General features: G+C 45.0%; 1 protein-coding gene across 2 annotated transcripts in view; it reads right to left on the reverse strand.

Annotated features, from left to right (window-relative positions):
- The window catches only part of LOC119460645 (inositol polyphosphate 5-phosphatase OCRL-like), a 43970-nt gene that overhangs the window by 19790 nt on the left and 8292 nt on the right, over positions 1–15888 (reverse strand). For both annotated transcript variants that reach the window (XM_037721682.2, XM_037721683.2), the window contains exons 7-10: positions 13909–14125; positions 11136–11341; positions 7999–8305; positions 813–924 (exon numbers count right to left, since the gene is read on the reverse strand). In XM_037721682.2, the coding sequence (XP_037577610.1) occupies positions 813–924; positions 7999–8305; positions 11136–11341; positions 13909–14125 (842 nt within the window). The remainder of the gene's footprint in view (positions 1–812; positions 925–7998; positions 8306–11135; positions 11342–13908; positions 14126–15888) is intronic.

The raw sequence follows: 15888 nt of genomic DNA on the forward strand, positions 1-15888 counted from the left end.
GCATCCTTCGGCCCAGCGATCTTGCCGCCGCAGGCGTGATCTTTCCCCCTCCCTTCATTCAAACCTGATCCCGCCGCTTACTGCAGCTGGCCTAGCTCGCCAAGCCGGCACTCCTTTTCCAGTTGATGTTGCCAAAGAAATTTTTTTTTTTACGCGCTGGCAGCGCCACTCTTTGGTTACTGCGCAAGTCTCTGCGCTTCACTTCACTAACCTGACACTAGGTGACACTATACGACGATACGACGCCATCGTGTCGCTCGCTCTTCGTTTCCGACGCCTCGCGCTTGTGCGAAACGACACGCGTCCACGCATCCAGTACCTGGTGTGACATTCCAAGGATGAGTGCTTCGACGAAAACGGAAAATGGGTGCGCGTTACAATCGAGGGCACGTTAGAATCAAGTAAATACAGTAAGTGGTTATTTTTTGAATTTTCGTGCCAAACCTGCATATAACGAAATCCTCTTTATAACGAAGTTTTTCAGGAATTTGTCAATTTTGTTATATCCAGGTTTAACTGTACATCCATTTACTTCCAGCCACTGGTTCCTGCCAGTTTCCAAGCTGCCAAACTCAAATGACATGAAATTACATTGGGTCAAGTATCTGCGAAATAGATGGCAAAGGTAGCATTCTTTAGATAAGCTGTACTGTACACATCAAGATTACTGGATTACAAGTAATGCTAAGAAATCTTGGGGAAGTTGCCATTGTAAAGCAGTCTGTTTCATTCATATGCCCATTTTCTTATATTTTCTAACGGCATTATACACACATTGAAGCCGCTGCACACAAATAATCATGCCTGCACACCTGGTCGTGTTCCAAGAGCTTCTCCAGAAGGCCTTGCTCCACCATGGTTTTCACTCGGTCATGTTCGAGGTCTGCCAACCGGTAGTTAAGGTCACCGAGCCAGAAGATCTGCCTGTGCACACCGTGTTCACAATGAGCAAACAGTAACACGAGTCAAGAGGTTGCTGTCCTCCCATAAGAGCTCTAATATTGCTATTGCAAAAGCCACTGAGTTCACTATCCAATAGTCAATCTAAAGTGTGCAAGCTTTTTTTAGGATTTACTGCTGCGAGCTTTGCGTGGCTCATGTAACTAGCATTAATACACTGTGGTGCCACAGGCAACCGTTTTGATCTAAGCTCACCTTTGGTACTTGCAATCACAAAATCTAAATGGTAAAAACAACTTTGATGCCTCAGTCACATGGGGCACTTCCGACCACAATGAAGCCCGATAGGGCTCAAATTTCTTGATGGTGATTGGCTCCTTTGCAAAGCAGTGGAAGGGAGCCAGTTGGGATCAATAAATTTTATCCAAATCGAGCTCAATTGCAATGTAAAGTGCCCCGTACTTTTCAAGTTAGTCTGATCTCGCTTCATGGAGAAAGAATTTGCAAGAGAAAATTTTCGGCTGTCTGTAATGTATTGCAGTTTACGGAATACCGGCTAACTGGGGATATTCCCATAAGCAGCTGCACTAGGCAGCACAATTTTAAGGCACAGTGTTTAACCGTTATTGTTCCTGCTCGACATTAATGATATCGTTGACAATATAAAGGTCCCTATCAGATTATATGCTGACAATTGCATTATAAAAAAAAAAATCTGTACATGATCAGCAAAATACCTAATCAGGAGTAGATAAATTAATCTATTACTGCAAGCAATGGCATATGTGTCAATTAGTATCAGAAATGTGTAATTATGTCAACGACGAATAATAAAAAAAAACTATCTTTTCCTTAACGAGTGAATATGTGTTAGTGATTTTAAGTACTACCTCGGATTCTGTATTTGTGACGATCTCAGATGGGATCAGCATATTGTTCACATGTGCAATAAGGCAATATTTAAATTTTATTCCCTGAAACGTTCTCTTTGTGATGCTTCAAGTAATAACAAAGTTCTTGCACATAACATATTTATTTTACCAATTCTTGATTATGCGACATTGTTTGGGATCCTTTTACAGGCATTAATGCAAACAAATTAAAGTACAAAATAGGGTTCAATAGCTATGGAAGGCCATTGATTTTTCTACTGGCGAAATGTACACTTCAGTGCAAACCACACATGGACGTAGACAGAAAATACGGGACACAGCACTAAATAACAACTGTGTTACAACCAGTGCAAACCACAATGTGTGGTTTGTGCTTGTGGGGTCTTAGGGTCTCACAGGAGTACCGACCACTGCGGGTTCGAGCTTAGCGAGCCACGGGGCCGCGTCAGCCGTCGCCTCCAGCACCACACCGCATGAGCTCAGGCCGCAAGGGGCTACCGAGCGATGCACGCAAGAACACAGTATTGCCCTGAGTTAACGGATACCGTTTATTGTACAGAACGGTGCAGGACCCCTTTGATTCCCCGCCGCCCGGGCACCAGCGCCCGGGCGGCGGGGAATCAAAGGGGTCCTGCACCAAGGGCGAAAATACAGACACGGGTGCCTATAGCATGTTGCTGAGAGAGCACAGGCTCAAGCTGGGACACGCCGTTAGGAAAAGTCCCTGCGGCTATGCTACTTGCTCTGGCGATAACCAATGGACCAACTCGTGAGACCTCGGGCAATCTCCTTCGGCTTTGGTCTTCGGCAAGTGCGGCTCGGCGTGGTACGACCTCACGCGAGCACCTAGGCACCGCTCTTCGTCTTAGTGTCAGGAAAGGATCAGCACAAGTACGTGCTCCCCACACGGGCAAAGGCACTGTGTGCAAGCTTAAGTCCTAGTCATGAAGATGTCAGCGGACGTGAGGAAAGCATGTGCGTACCCCGCGCTGGTCCCGGGGCCGAACACGGCCGCATCGTGACGTCAGTGCCCCACCTCCACCACAAACCATCGCGAGCGAAGCGCCACCGTTGAAACCCCTGAAGCCGCTGAAACCGGTTGCGGGTGGGACCGCTAGGAAGGAGCAGGGATAGCAGAACAGGTAAAGCCCGCGCAATGGTGCCGGCGCATACCTCAATCCTCACACGCTGAAGTGTACATAATGCCATACCAATTAGCCCAACAGTCTGTCCTTTCTTTTGTACTGGTGAAAGCTAACTCGAAGCAACTTTCAAAAAGAAATGGAGTGCGCTATTTGAATTTCATGTTCAAAGTAGTGAGAGGTCTACTGAACAGCCAAACAATTAATTATGCTAAATTTTCTCATGGGTATGCTAATGTAAATGTGCTGACGCCCATTTACATTAGCTTCATTTAATTACTAAAATAATACTTTTAAATACTCCCTTTTTTCTCTAACAGTTACCAGATGGAATGAACTTGAGGCTAATATAGTCTAACAAACCGAGTTGGAGAAATTCCTGAGTCCCCTAGAGCTATGAGGTACTTGTGATGCATATTTTTTGCATCAAGTGATTGTTTTTCTAGCTGAACATGTATGTATCCCTAAATTGTTGATATGTTTTCTGTCATAAGTCCTACTTAAATATTTTCTCATTCTCATGTAGTTCTGTACCCTCATCACCATCAGTAGCAGCAGCCTATTTTTATGTCCACTGCAGAACCAAGGCCTCTCCCTGCGATCTCCAATTACCCCTGTCCTGTGCTAGCTGATTCCAATTTCCACCTGCAAATTTCCTAATTTCATCACCCCACCTAGTTTTCTGCCGTCCTCGACTCCGCTTCCCTTCTCTTGGCACTGTTTTGTTCAGCAACACTGGGGATGAATTACAACAAATGATTGAGGACCTTAACCAAGAAAGTACAAGAGTGGGGTTGAAGATTAATATGCAGAAGACAAATATAATGTTCACATTGTACCATTCTGTCAAAACCTTTATTGCTGGGGTTAGCAGTATCTGAATGAACAATTAAATAAAAACTAGAGGCAGGCAAATACCAAATTTAAAAAAAATTAATCGAATATGAATAGTAAGAGTCAAATATTAAATAGTCCAGCCCAAATACACAAATTAATATATGGAATATTTATTTCAGTATGATTCGGAATAACGCTTGTACTGACTGGTGAAAAAAGACAGCCAATTATTCCATACAATTAGGATTAACTTTAAACACACGAGCACTAATTTTCAATAAAAGAACTGCACGAATAGCCTGTCAATATTTTCAGAACTTTATTGCAAACAAGCTTTCCAAGAATGAATGGCTGCTGCATAACCAGCTTCCCAAAAAGGCTAAATAAATGGTTGCTGAAGAAAAAAAAATTCAGAGGTTGTGGAAAAAGAAAAGAAAAAGCTGCTGAAGGACTTGTGAGCCATAGAAAGATGCAAAAGGGCACATTTTGAGAACAACATCACTGCTTGTAGCGTAATAGATAAACTGCATGCTACATGACTAAACTGCAAGAACATTAAATTACAGGCTTTGTTTAGCAGAGGATACTTTGTTTAGCAGATGGAGAAGAGTTACCCGACTTTAAACGTCAGTTATTGCAAAATATTTGGTTAGTTTTGATATTCAAAAACGCTGAATAGGTCATTTTCGAATACGAATACAACTAGTTAGTGTCTAATATTCTATTCATATTCGAAAATACGAATACAACTAGTTAGTGTCTAATATTCGATTCATATTTGAAACTTTGAATATTCACCCACCTCTAATAAAATCTACCGAGAACACAAGGCATGGAATCGTAAGGCATTAATTGGCCCTCTCAAAGAGTGGAGAGCAATTATTGCGAAGACCATCCATGATCCACTTAACTGCTGGTGTAAAAAGTGGGCAACAACATAATGGTTAGCATACAGCTAGCTCTCTGTGTTTTTTTTGTGAGCACCTTCATGTAAAAAAACTAAGATTTCTAATGCTTGGACAAAGCATGACAAGATGTCTCTACCAGTGCTGCTACTGCCGTCCACGGCTCCAATAACCGAGTAGTATTCTGTAAACAGTAATATGTTTACGGAAGATAGAACTCTCTAATGTTCTGTCACTGCTTTTTAAATCAGTTACTTATTCTGACGCTGTAGGCATAGTGAAAAGCTGTCAATACTCCAAAAGTGCTTTAACTCTTTTGTTACTGTGCCTATAATTACCGATCAATTTGATTGACAGGTTTTCTACGCGTCGTTATACATTTCTGTTGGAATTTTTCTCCTAGCAACATCATGTACAGTCCGGAATGACTACTCAACTTTAACTATTTGTCAGATTTCACAGTTTTTGGCAGATTGGGCAGTCTGAAAAAATAAACTTCGACAGGGGGTATCGTCGAAACTAGCCTCTAATGCTCCTAGCACATATTCATTGAATAAAAGGACGAAAATTTATGCTTTGGTCGACTCAACAACATAATTCTTAAATGACAGCAGCAGTGAAGGCACATAATCTTCTCTCGGTTTGTATATTTTCCGATCCGACGTATAGGCTGTTATAACGATGTCTCAAACAACGGTAGATGCTCATGAGTGTGTTAATTTGATAACTGTGTCAGACTAATATGAAATGCAACTTTATTTTCCCCACCATGGGTTGCTTTTAGCCATCAGTGTGTCGACAGCATATGCACAAATTATTATGAGCAATCCTTACCATCATCTAGGGATTTCACTAAAAGAAGAGCATGTAGTTGACTTCAGACAGACCTTCAACCGAAGCTTGACTAGCTGTCTAATCTCTTAAATTTTGAACACTGAATGTGCAAGGTTCGTTATTTATTACAGCACAATATTGTGCAACACTCGACATTACTGTACAGTACAGCACAGGAACTGAACAAAACATGTGGAGGCTCCAGTGCAAGTCGAACGCACAATAGACCACCTTGCTTGCACAGAAAATCCGATCAAATGCAATAATCAAGTATGAGGAGACTTCTGCTTGCTCCCTGACTTGACAACCATAGCTTTGCAAGCCTAAAGAATGCAGTAAAAAACAAACCAGGTGCCTGCTGCAACAAGTAAAAATAAATTATCCCTGTGCAATATGAACTTAACCGCTTTCAATGTTGCAAAGCTACTGCTTTCCCGCATAGTATAGCAATGTCACTTATGAAGAGCAAAAACAAAAGAGGGCCCAGAACAGATACTTGATTCCACACTTCTTTTTTGGAAAATGCAATGATAGGTAAAATATTAATAGTTAAACCTGGATATAACGAAATTGACAAATTCCCGAAAAACTTCGTTATAAAGAGGATTTCGTTATATGCAGGTTCGGCACGAAAATTCGAAAAAGAAACGCTTACCGTATTTACTCGATTCTAACTCGCCCTCAATTGCAATGCGCACCCGTTTTCCGTTTTCGTCGAAGCACTCATCCTTGGAATGTCACACCCAGTACCGGATGCGTGGACGCGTGTCGTTTCGCACAAGCGTGAGGCATTGGAAACGAAGAGCGAGCATCACGATGGCGTCGTAGCGTCGTATAGTGTTACAGTAGAACCCCGCTGTTACGTTCCCGGGGGCTGCGTTTTCCCGGCTGTTACGTCGTTTTCGGCCGGTCCCGGCACAGCTCCCATAGAACCCAATGCATTGGTAACCCCGCAGTTGCGTCGCAACTGTGGGACCATTCCGGCATCATACGTTGCGAACTGCCACCCCGCGCCGGCCCGAGCGGCCATTTTGACTTTTCATGTGTCTTGGCTTGGTTGCTTGACGATGGCACTGGCCGCCCAAAGTGCCAGGGGTGACAATTATGACGTATTTTGCGGTTTCCGCCAGCAAACGTATGACCCTTGAGATCCGTACTTGCTATATAAAGATGGTGTCTATGACGCGTTGTGGCCCTAAAATCAGTTTTGGCACATAGATGTTCCGTATAAAGTCCAAGGGCGATAACGCAGTCGCCGCGCGCCGTATGCTGTATGTGCGAGTGAAATCGTGCGAGGGGAGCCGACGACCGCGTCTACATCTCGCGCGCACAAGAAAAGCAGGGAGGAAGTGCGCCTTCTTCCGTTGCGCTCGAGGCACCGGCGAGGGGCGACGGGGGAGGGATAGCAGGGGCGGCGTTGTACTGTACTCTGGCATCAACTGCGTACTGCGCGGCGGCGCGCGGTCGCGCGGGCCTGTATCTCGAAAGAGATCTGCGTTGGGGCAGAGTCTAGTAGTGTAGGTGCGTCGGCGGCTCGTAGCTTTGTGCGTGCTGTGTGTTCTCGGCGCTCAGTTTGCGTTGAAGCAATAGACAACAGCATGAAGGTCACTTCTCTCGCTTCTCCAGCGGCGCATCCACACGCCGCTAGTGTTTGACAGCGCGTGTCCGCGCTCATCGAGTGTGATGTGTCACAGCATGTACCAGAGCGTCGGCAACATTAACTGGAAAAGGAGAGAGTGCCGGCTTGGCGGGCTAGGCCAGCTGCAGCAAGCGGCAGGATCAGGTTTGAATGAAGGGAGGGGGAAAGGTCACGCCCGCGGCGCAAGATCACCAGATGCAGGCCCGCCTCGCAAACGCACGCACGCACACATGCACACGTGCGCTCGCTTCGCATTCCGTCACGGCGGAGAAGGTGCTTCCGGTTGCTGCTCGTGCAAAAATGACAAAATTTGGGGCGAAATCTCTAGGTTGTCGGAGGGGAAAATTCGTTATATCGAGGGCGTCTCCCGCTGCCACTTCGTTACGTAGAGGTCTCAAATACATGTGCTTCAATGGAGTAACGGCGGGGAATAGAAAAACTTCGTTATATCCAGGAATTCATTATATGGAGGTTCGTTATAAGCAGGTTTAACTGTAGTAAGACTTTTTTGGTAAAACTATAGTAAATAATAACAATACTTAAATCTTAGATACTTAGATATAAGAAAGTTATACAAGACCTGCTGATGGTGCGTGAGGCCTTCATAGGTAAGTTGAGGCAAGTAAACGATCCAGAATTTTCAACACTGATTATCATGAGCACATCAAAAGACAAACCGAAGAAAGAAGAAACAGACTGTGGTGCATTTCCTGTCCATATCTTTGTCTTTTGGTAGAATGGCCAAATAATGAACCATTTCAAACTATGGCACTGCTTTCAGTTCTACTGTAGCCTATTTTGGCAGTAAGTGGGGCTTTTTCAGAATGTATTCACACAATACGACTCACTCGTGGTCCGAGAGCACCCTGTCAGTGGGGCCAAAGGAAAGGCGTGCGCAGACGTCCTGGTAGTCCTGGTTGCGGCGCTGGCACTCGTCCTGGTGGGCAGCCAGGTGGCAACAGACGAAGCACAGGGCCGAAGCGTGCAGCCGCAGGCGGATGGCCACGGCACCCTTGTTGCCCATCTTGCCAAGGATACCTGTGCCGACCCAATGGGCCTCCACTTCCTGCACATGGGATGCCAGACGCTCCTCCACAAATAGCACCAGCATCATGCCCACTAGACGCACCAACTTCACCAGCCGGTACCGGCACCCTGCATCAAGGGGCAGAGAAAGGCACACGGTCTCACTTAGCATCATCATCATCAAGTGTGACGACTGACTGAGTGATTGATTTTAACATATTGTTACATGTGGAGAGACAAAGACAAAAGAGACTAATTACGATGTATTTACAAGAGCAACACAACCAGGGACAAAGATGGAAACCAGCTTGTGCCAAGCCCAGATGACCATCTTCGTCTTCCCTTGCACCGGTCTCTTGCTCAGCAGGCCTTTTAAGCGTCTATTGTATCGCAACAATATTTAAGCAAGCACCGACTCGTTTGTGAAGACGTAGAAACTTTACTACATGCTTCTCACATGCAAAAGAAACCCACTTGGCAAGTATGTAAGTTAGAAAACACTTATTTAAGACATTTTAATTTGATACTAAAGTTGGTCTCGAAATGCCAGACCTGGGCTTATCAACATCGTGCCATCATGACACAGCAAAATTTATTGACGTCGTGTAGCAATAGGCACTGGGCATGGGATGAATTTGGACTGGTGGTGCCTTGATGTGTTGGCGCCGCGAATGTAATGGCATGTGGCGGCCGGCCCGCGTGCAGCAGGCGCTGCCGTGAAACATGACTGAAGCTGGTTAGGCCACTCAATTCAATTGTTGTTCATCGCAGCATCGCGTTTTTCAGGCGGAAAATCTGTATATGTGCGGTCTGTAGACAACAGTGCGCACATTGCTCAGCAATTGAAACACGATACTTGAAACGCATGGTCACCAGCGCTTTTGCACTGACTGTAAGTGCTGGGGACACCAAACTGACGTATTGTGGTGTAGAGTGAAAGCAAAAACCTTTGTAACGCACGATGACTGCATTTGGTCCCACGGTGCTCACCTGTGGCGCGAAACAAACAAAAAAAGAAAAAAAAAAACGGCGGCAGCCGCGCGCGGCCAGCACTTCAATCACTGAGCACTGTACATTTCCGACGCTGATTTGCTATGGTCTAGTTGTTCTAACATTAATAAAAGAGCCGTTCATATACAAGAGCTTCGTGTCCCACTTGCCTGTCTTCGCCTCCGCAGTGTAATGGCTCCGGAGCTTGGGCACCGAAGGCGAACACTCAGATTTGTAGTCATTTTGTCGTCTTATCAGTGTACCAGTCTTCCTTTTAAGGTATATTTTCTTCCCTAGTGCTTCCCAACTCTGGTTGCGTTTGGCACATAACTGTTTGCCGCAAACGCAGCGGCGTGTTCACACTCGCCGCCACCGACGGTTCCCGTCGAGCTAAGCTGTGTAAAATGGGTCGTGACTGAAGATTGGGCTAGTTTATAAGACATTAAGAATGGGGAAGCATTGCAAAGATAAAAGAACTACAACGGACAGAGAACGGGAACTTACTGCCACATGTGCGATCGGCGAAGCAGCTCAAGAAACAGAAAAAGGGAGACGTGCGTCTCCTTTTTTTTTTTTTCTGTCCATAATTTTTGTGTTCTTCGCCTATTTACATGATTAAATACGCGACAATGTTAACGCACACAGCAAAATAACATCTGGAATATAACTGCTGGAGTTCCACGTCTTAGCTTGCTGCGGTGAGCTCCATTTGCGTGGTGCAGTTGCATCGCAATTCGCACTCGTTTTCTGCTTTATATACTACCTGATGCCAAGAATGTGGTCTGCCCCGTACAAGTGACGGCCTTTCTCAAAAGCAGACACATGAAAATGCGGTACATCCGCCCTTAAAACCAGCAGTGCGAAATCACTAAAAGCACCGAGCGTCTTTGTCCCGCCGTCTGCTTAACATGCCAGTGCTCTGACAGCTGCTGTTCACGGCGCTGTTCGCCAGTACATCGCTGGCAGGCCGCTGGCGCCTTACGACGGCCGCCCGATGCTAGGCATGCCTTTTCTCTATGTTTCTACCTCGGTCTTTGTCTTCATTTTGTGCTCATTAATATTTTCAATAGATACGAACTGCCTAGACCAGCAACAGTGATTTTATAGTAAATTATTTAGGGTGCCCTAAAACCAGCCAGTGTTTTTTGCATGGTTTAGAGGATTTGGATCCTCACCTAATGCAAAAAATCACAAGTTGGAAATGTCACGTCAGTACACCTTTAAATTATACCAAGCTGTTGACCTAGGCTAGTTGGTTACAATCCACACTGAAAACAGCCAAAATATACATCTTCTCGCTCTCTATCTATTTTCTGCACTGTTTTCAGTATGGATTGTGAAGTTACTGAGGTACCTTGGGCAGAATGGGCAGAGGCAGAGAGGCCCACACCAGAACTATATTTATTACAGCTATGCCAACCAACTACCAGGCAGGTTCAGCGCATGTGCCAAGACTAATAATAATAACAATCTTGTTACTATGGTTCTGCTGCTTCGCAACACTCAGACTATGACGAGTACCACTGTGGAGCATTCTTGGTAAGTTGTGACCACTTGGGCTCATTAACTCTGAGCATATATGATTCTGCATGCCACTGCCCATTGAAACATGGCTGCGACAATCATAAATGTGCTCGACAGCAAAGCACCATAGCCACAACTACGGCTACGGACACAAGTGGTAGCATTTTCATGCATCACATGCAGCCATGACATCGTAATGATACAGCTCAACTACGATGGGAATGTTACAGATGTGAAATCTGTCGTACAATGATCTCGTACAATTCAAAAGCAACATGCAGGCTTTCCTCAAAGGCAGAGATGTACCCTTGCGGGATTTAATCTGTTAAGCTTTCAACACAAGACCTCGGTCTTCCCATCATGACGCTGTAGCCTTAAGCCGACTAAGCCCTTATGAAAACTAGCTGGGCTTTCCAATGATAAAGCCTTGAGAAAACAGGCTAACCTGAGTGGAGACCAAGGGCAACAGCCCTGAGCCACTCCTCCTCGCGGGGGCTGTCGGTGAACAGCAGAGCTTCCTTGCTAAGGTCGAGCTCCTGGAAGCCCACGGCGTAGAGCTGCGGAGGCTCGGGATCGGCTGCTGACAGCCAATCGCGCAGAGTCACACTGCCACATGCCTGGCCATTGACATTCCATGTGCCCAGGAAGAACCTCCATTGTGCAAAACAATGCAATTATGTGTCACTAACATGCAACACATGGGTACTTACTGGTCATGTGCATAATGAGATCAACTTAAGGGGAACATGGGTCATTTCTGTTATTTTTATAATCTACATATCATGGCACACCTGCTGGCAAAAAAACTAGCTCAAAATGTGTCGTTGGCGAAAAAGCACCATATTTATCCTATGAAATGCTTAGTTCTGCCCATGAAAGCACTGGAAATGATCGATTTTGTGCTGTTGGCCATTCCAAAAATGCTTATCATATCCTCGTTTGAAAGTGACTCTTCCCAGCTTGCTTTCCTGCCATAAAATGAGCCTTCAGTGCTGCTTCAGAAGAAAGCTACCTGGTTTGGTAGCGTGAAATATATGGTATTGCACTTTTTTTTAACCTTTTTGCATTTTTCCCAAATAATACTTTTTGAAGGGGTAACAGCGCACACAGACTAGGACAGAGTAAAGAACAACAGGACACAGCGAGCGCTTTGCCCTGTTGTTCTTCACTCTGTCCCCGTCTGTGTGCACTGTTACCCCTTTAAAGGGCTATGGACACAAAAGTTGGCTGGTGGTTTTTTACGTTGGAACAAAAGTTAAACTGTTGAAAATGACGAATACAACAAGCTGCTTTGCAAAAAAGAATGAGAAACACCTTTCTTTTTTTTGTGCGATTTTCTGTTGCACCTTGCCTCCAAGCGGCCGCCGGCAGAAGCTGAAATTTGACATCATAACACCCACCCGCGGCCAAGGTCGGCCACAGGCGTGCCAGGGTTTCCGGGGGTGTCGGTCCCTTGCAGCGTTTGTTTCACCCCTTTCGGCAATCTTCGCACGTGGTCCGTCTGAAACATTATCCCCGTCGGTGCTCCACGCAGGTGGTGCGTCTTACATGCGCCTTCCCGCGGTCGTCGCTCGGTATTGATGCGTTCGTCGCGGCGGAAGAAAATTCCCAGACATTGCTGTTATAACAGCATCGTCGGTCATGACACGCCGTCGCACACGTTTCCCAGAGACAAGAAGGTGCGTAAACTTTGGATACCTGCCTATTAGAGAGCTTTAGCTTGTCTGGTAATCGGGTAAACGCGGGCGTTCGGGCGGAACCGTAAACCTGAGCGGCCTGTATGGTGCTGCCACCTAGTGGCGCAGAGCTCAAACAGACAAAACAGCTAATATTGCAGTAACCAAGTGTATTTTACTTCGCTGCTGGTGTAAATCTTTGGCAGGAACACGATTACGCCACTGCAAAAAATGTACACCAGGAAATGACCAATAATTCTTGCATAAGTGTCTGGTGCAGGGCGAAATCTTCGCGCTACGGTTCGTGAAAACCTGACCGGCACTTCCAAGGCCACCTGCTCTTCTTCGTCGCTTGGCGCCGAAGGCTTGTAACCGTAAGTGGTAATATTCCTTGCCAAGTTGGAATGGTCCTCATCTTCAGACGTGTACTCATCGCAGGTAGACTGACCAGAACTCGAATCCATGCTCGCGATGGCGGCATCGGTGCGCTTCGAATGACCGCGGCCGGCCGGCTGGCTATCCAACGAGGGTGTCGTGACGTCACACCTTCCAACTTCCGCGGGTCGGGCGGCGAGGTGCGTGCTCACAAAAACGCGAAAAATAAAGCCATGGGCTCAAAAATGAGCTAAGTGACTACTTCTTTTCGGTGTAATCGCACACTGAGGATTCATTTTCAGCATTTTCATAAAATTTTCAGATTTTGTGTCTGTATCCCTTTAAGATGCTTTGCCAACTAGCCCACCAAGCCATCCTCATAAATAATTCTAACACATTTATAACACATTATTTACAAGGAGAAAGGGTACTAAGGGGCCCGATTTTTATTAATCATATCATAAGAAGCCAACAAACAAAGACACCAAGGACAATATAGGAAAAATTACTTGTACTTACTAATTCAATTAAAGAAATGATAAATTAATGGAAAACGAAAATACATGAAAAAACAACTGGCTGCAGGTGAGGAACGATCCCACGTCATCGCATTACACCTGTGATGCTTTCCATTGTGCTATAAAAACAGGTACCACAAAATTGTTTGTTGGTCCACCCTTTCATTTCACTGTCTACAAAACAGACAGATTTCAACGTCTACAAAAGAAGTTGAACATGTAATGTGCATCACTTTCTTATCCTCTAAGCATCAAGTGATCCATTTACAGGAATATTAACCACGAAGCTTGTAGACATTCACTTACTTGCGTAATAACATTCTTTTTTTTCTCATTTTATTAAACTTCTCATGAAAACTAACCCTGCTTACAATCACACAAAACTGACATCGAAGAGGACCTCAAGTCTTAATCACCACACGTAAAAGTGGTTCGAAGTAATGCGGAAAAATTATGCCTCACTTGGAGCATTACAATTTATTCTGCTTCTGGCATACCCACGGTGGCTTATTAAAGGAAATTGAGCACAAAAAATATGAAAAAAAAAATACACATAACAGGTTCTTTTGAAGCATGTCTTCTTATCTAGCAGCATAATCAGACCAGTGCAGATTGCTGCAATGGTAAAAATGCACCTTGTGACAAGTACCTGATCTCCTCAAGTTGAGTGTAGTCGTCTTCACGCATGGCCAACTGGAGGCGCACCACGCTTTCTCGAGCGGCAAGAGGCGTGGCCCCTTCGGCAATGGTCTGCCGTGGTGGCTCACCAGGGCTGTTGAGCAGGCTGTCATTACTCAGCTCCTGGGTTCCACCGTAGTGGCCTAGCCAGGAGAAGTCACTCGCTGCACCACGCAGCAGAGCATGCCCTGATGGAAGAAAGAGCACCGGGCAACTGACTGATCGATTGCACGATTCCTCACAACCAAAACAAACTCTAGGGCCTGCGCCCTAGAGTTTCATAATGGAAAACTTGGCAATGCAATAGTTTAGTCCCCATGTGAATTGTACGTAGTGCTTGGCTTTTTTCTATGTTTTGCATGGATGCATTAGGAAGCCCCGTTTGCCGTTCCTTTAACGCGATAGCGTTAATGGCCCGTGTCGCAGAAAATCCGACGTCAGCGTAGGCATTGGCGTCTGTGGCGGAGAAATTCACCCTAAACCACCCCGACCATTCAGGCCCTCCACGTGGCGCAAGGCGTTAGTGAACAAAAATTAAATTTCTCAAAGTAAAATCCGTCAGAAAAATTGTAAAGTACGACTTAAACTACAACCTGCAGACATGTAATTTGAATGTACGAGAAAACATAATTCTTTTACGAGGAAACTCAAACACAAACCCCTTTTCCAGCATTCGTACCATAACAGCGGCGCGCTTGGGTAGGTTACTTGCGAAAACCTCATCCAGATGGCGCTCGCCTCCACGGCAGCATAAAACGGTAGCAGCGCGCTGAGGTAAAGGTGATAAAAAAAAGAAAGCTGCATCTGCCGGGAAGCCTGACAAGCATTCAGGGATCTTTGAATGCTAAAGCGTCCTCCAAATTTTGGACACGTGCCTGCCTCGGGGCAACAGCAAACAATTAATAAAATAATTAAAAAAGGTCCTAGGGCCTTCACATCTTGATTTAAGATGCCTTATATTGCCCCTGTAAAAATGTCTTCCCAGCAATGCATTTGTGTTTAAAAGTGAAGCCGACTTTAAGGAAATCGGTGCAAGCTTGGTCTTTGTAAGCTGGCTTTCCCACGTTGTGGGTTGCAGTGAAGCCTACGCAGAAATAAAATGCTATGCGAACGGGCCCCGATAACAACACAGTGTTCCACTCTTAAAGCCGAAGCTTAAGCATCCTCCAATTTTTTACTGTGTTTAGTTTTTTGAATGTATTGTGCACTAACCTCACCACTAACCTAACCTTTAGATGCAAGGTGCTTTCCTGACATGCAACATACCGCATATACTCGTGTAAGAGCCGCACTTTATTTTCTCAATCTTGAAGGGGTGCGGCCCTTACACGGGGGTGGGCCATTGCGGTCTTATTTTTCTGGTCGTGTGTAATACCCTTGGTTTCGTTTTTGCAAAAAGAGCGACCACTGTTGTTTTTGTTAATGTATACAGGGTGTCCCAACTATCATGCACCAAGATTTAAAAATATGAAAATGCCACGTAGATGGAGAGAACCAAGGTAATGTTGTTTGCTGCTGCTTGAGATACTCAGGTTTATTTTTCATTCTGCCTAATTACATAATTAGTCTCAATTTATTAATCAAATTCTCAAATATTATAATTAGATGAAAAGTGTCAATGAGAAAATTGTAGAGCAACATGAAAAAAACTACCTATACAGCTTTCTGTTGCTCGATGCGTGCTACATAAAAGTGTTTTTCTTAGCGTGAAAGAAGCCCGCAAATACACGCTAAATTGCCATGCGACTGGCCACTCGAGGCGCTTTGCATGTATTCGCAGGCTTCTCTCATGCTCGGTAAAACACTTTTATGTAGCACGTATTGAGCAACAGAAAGCTGTATCGGTAGTTTTTCATGCTGCTCTACAATTTTCTCATTAACATTTTTCATCTAATTTTAATATTTGAGAAGTTGATTAATTAAGACTAATTATAACCTGAGTATCTCCAAG

Source organism: Dermacentor silvarum, chromosome 8 (genome assembly GCF_013339745.2).
Source record: "Dermacentor silvarum isolate Dsil-2018 chromosome 8, BIME_Dsil_1.4, whole genome shotgun sequence".
Classification (NCBI taxonomy): domain Eukaryota; kingdom Metazoa; phylum Arthropoda; class Arachnida; order Ixodida; family Ixodidae; genus Dermacentor; species Dermacentor silvarum.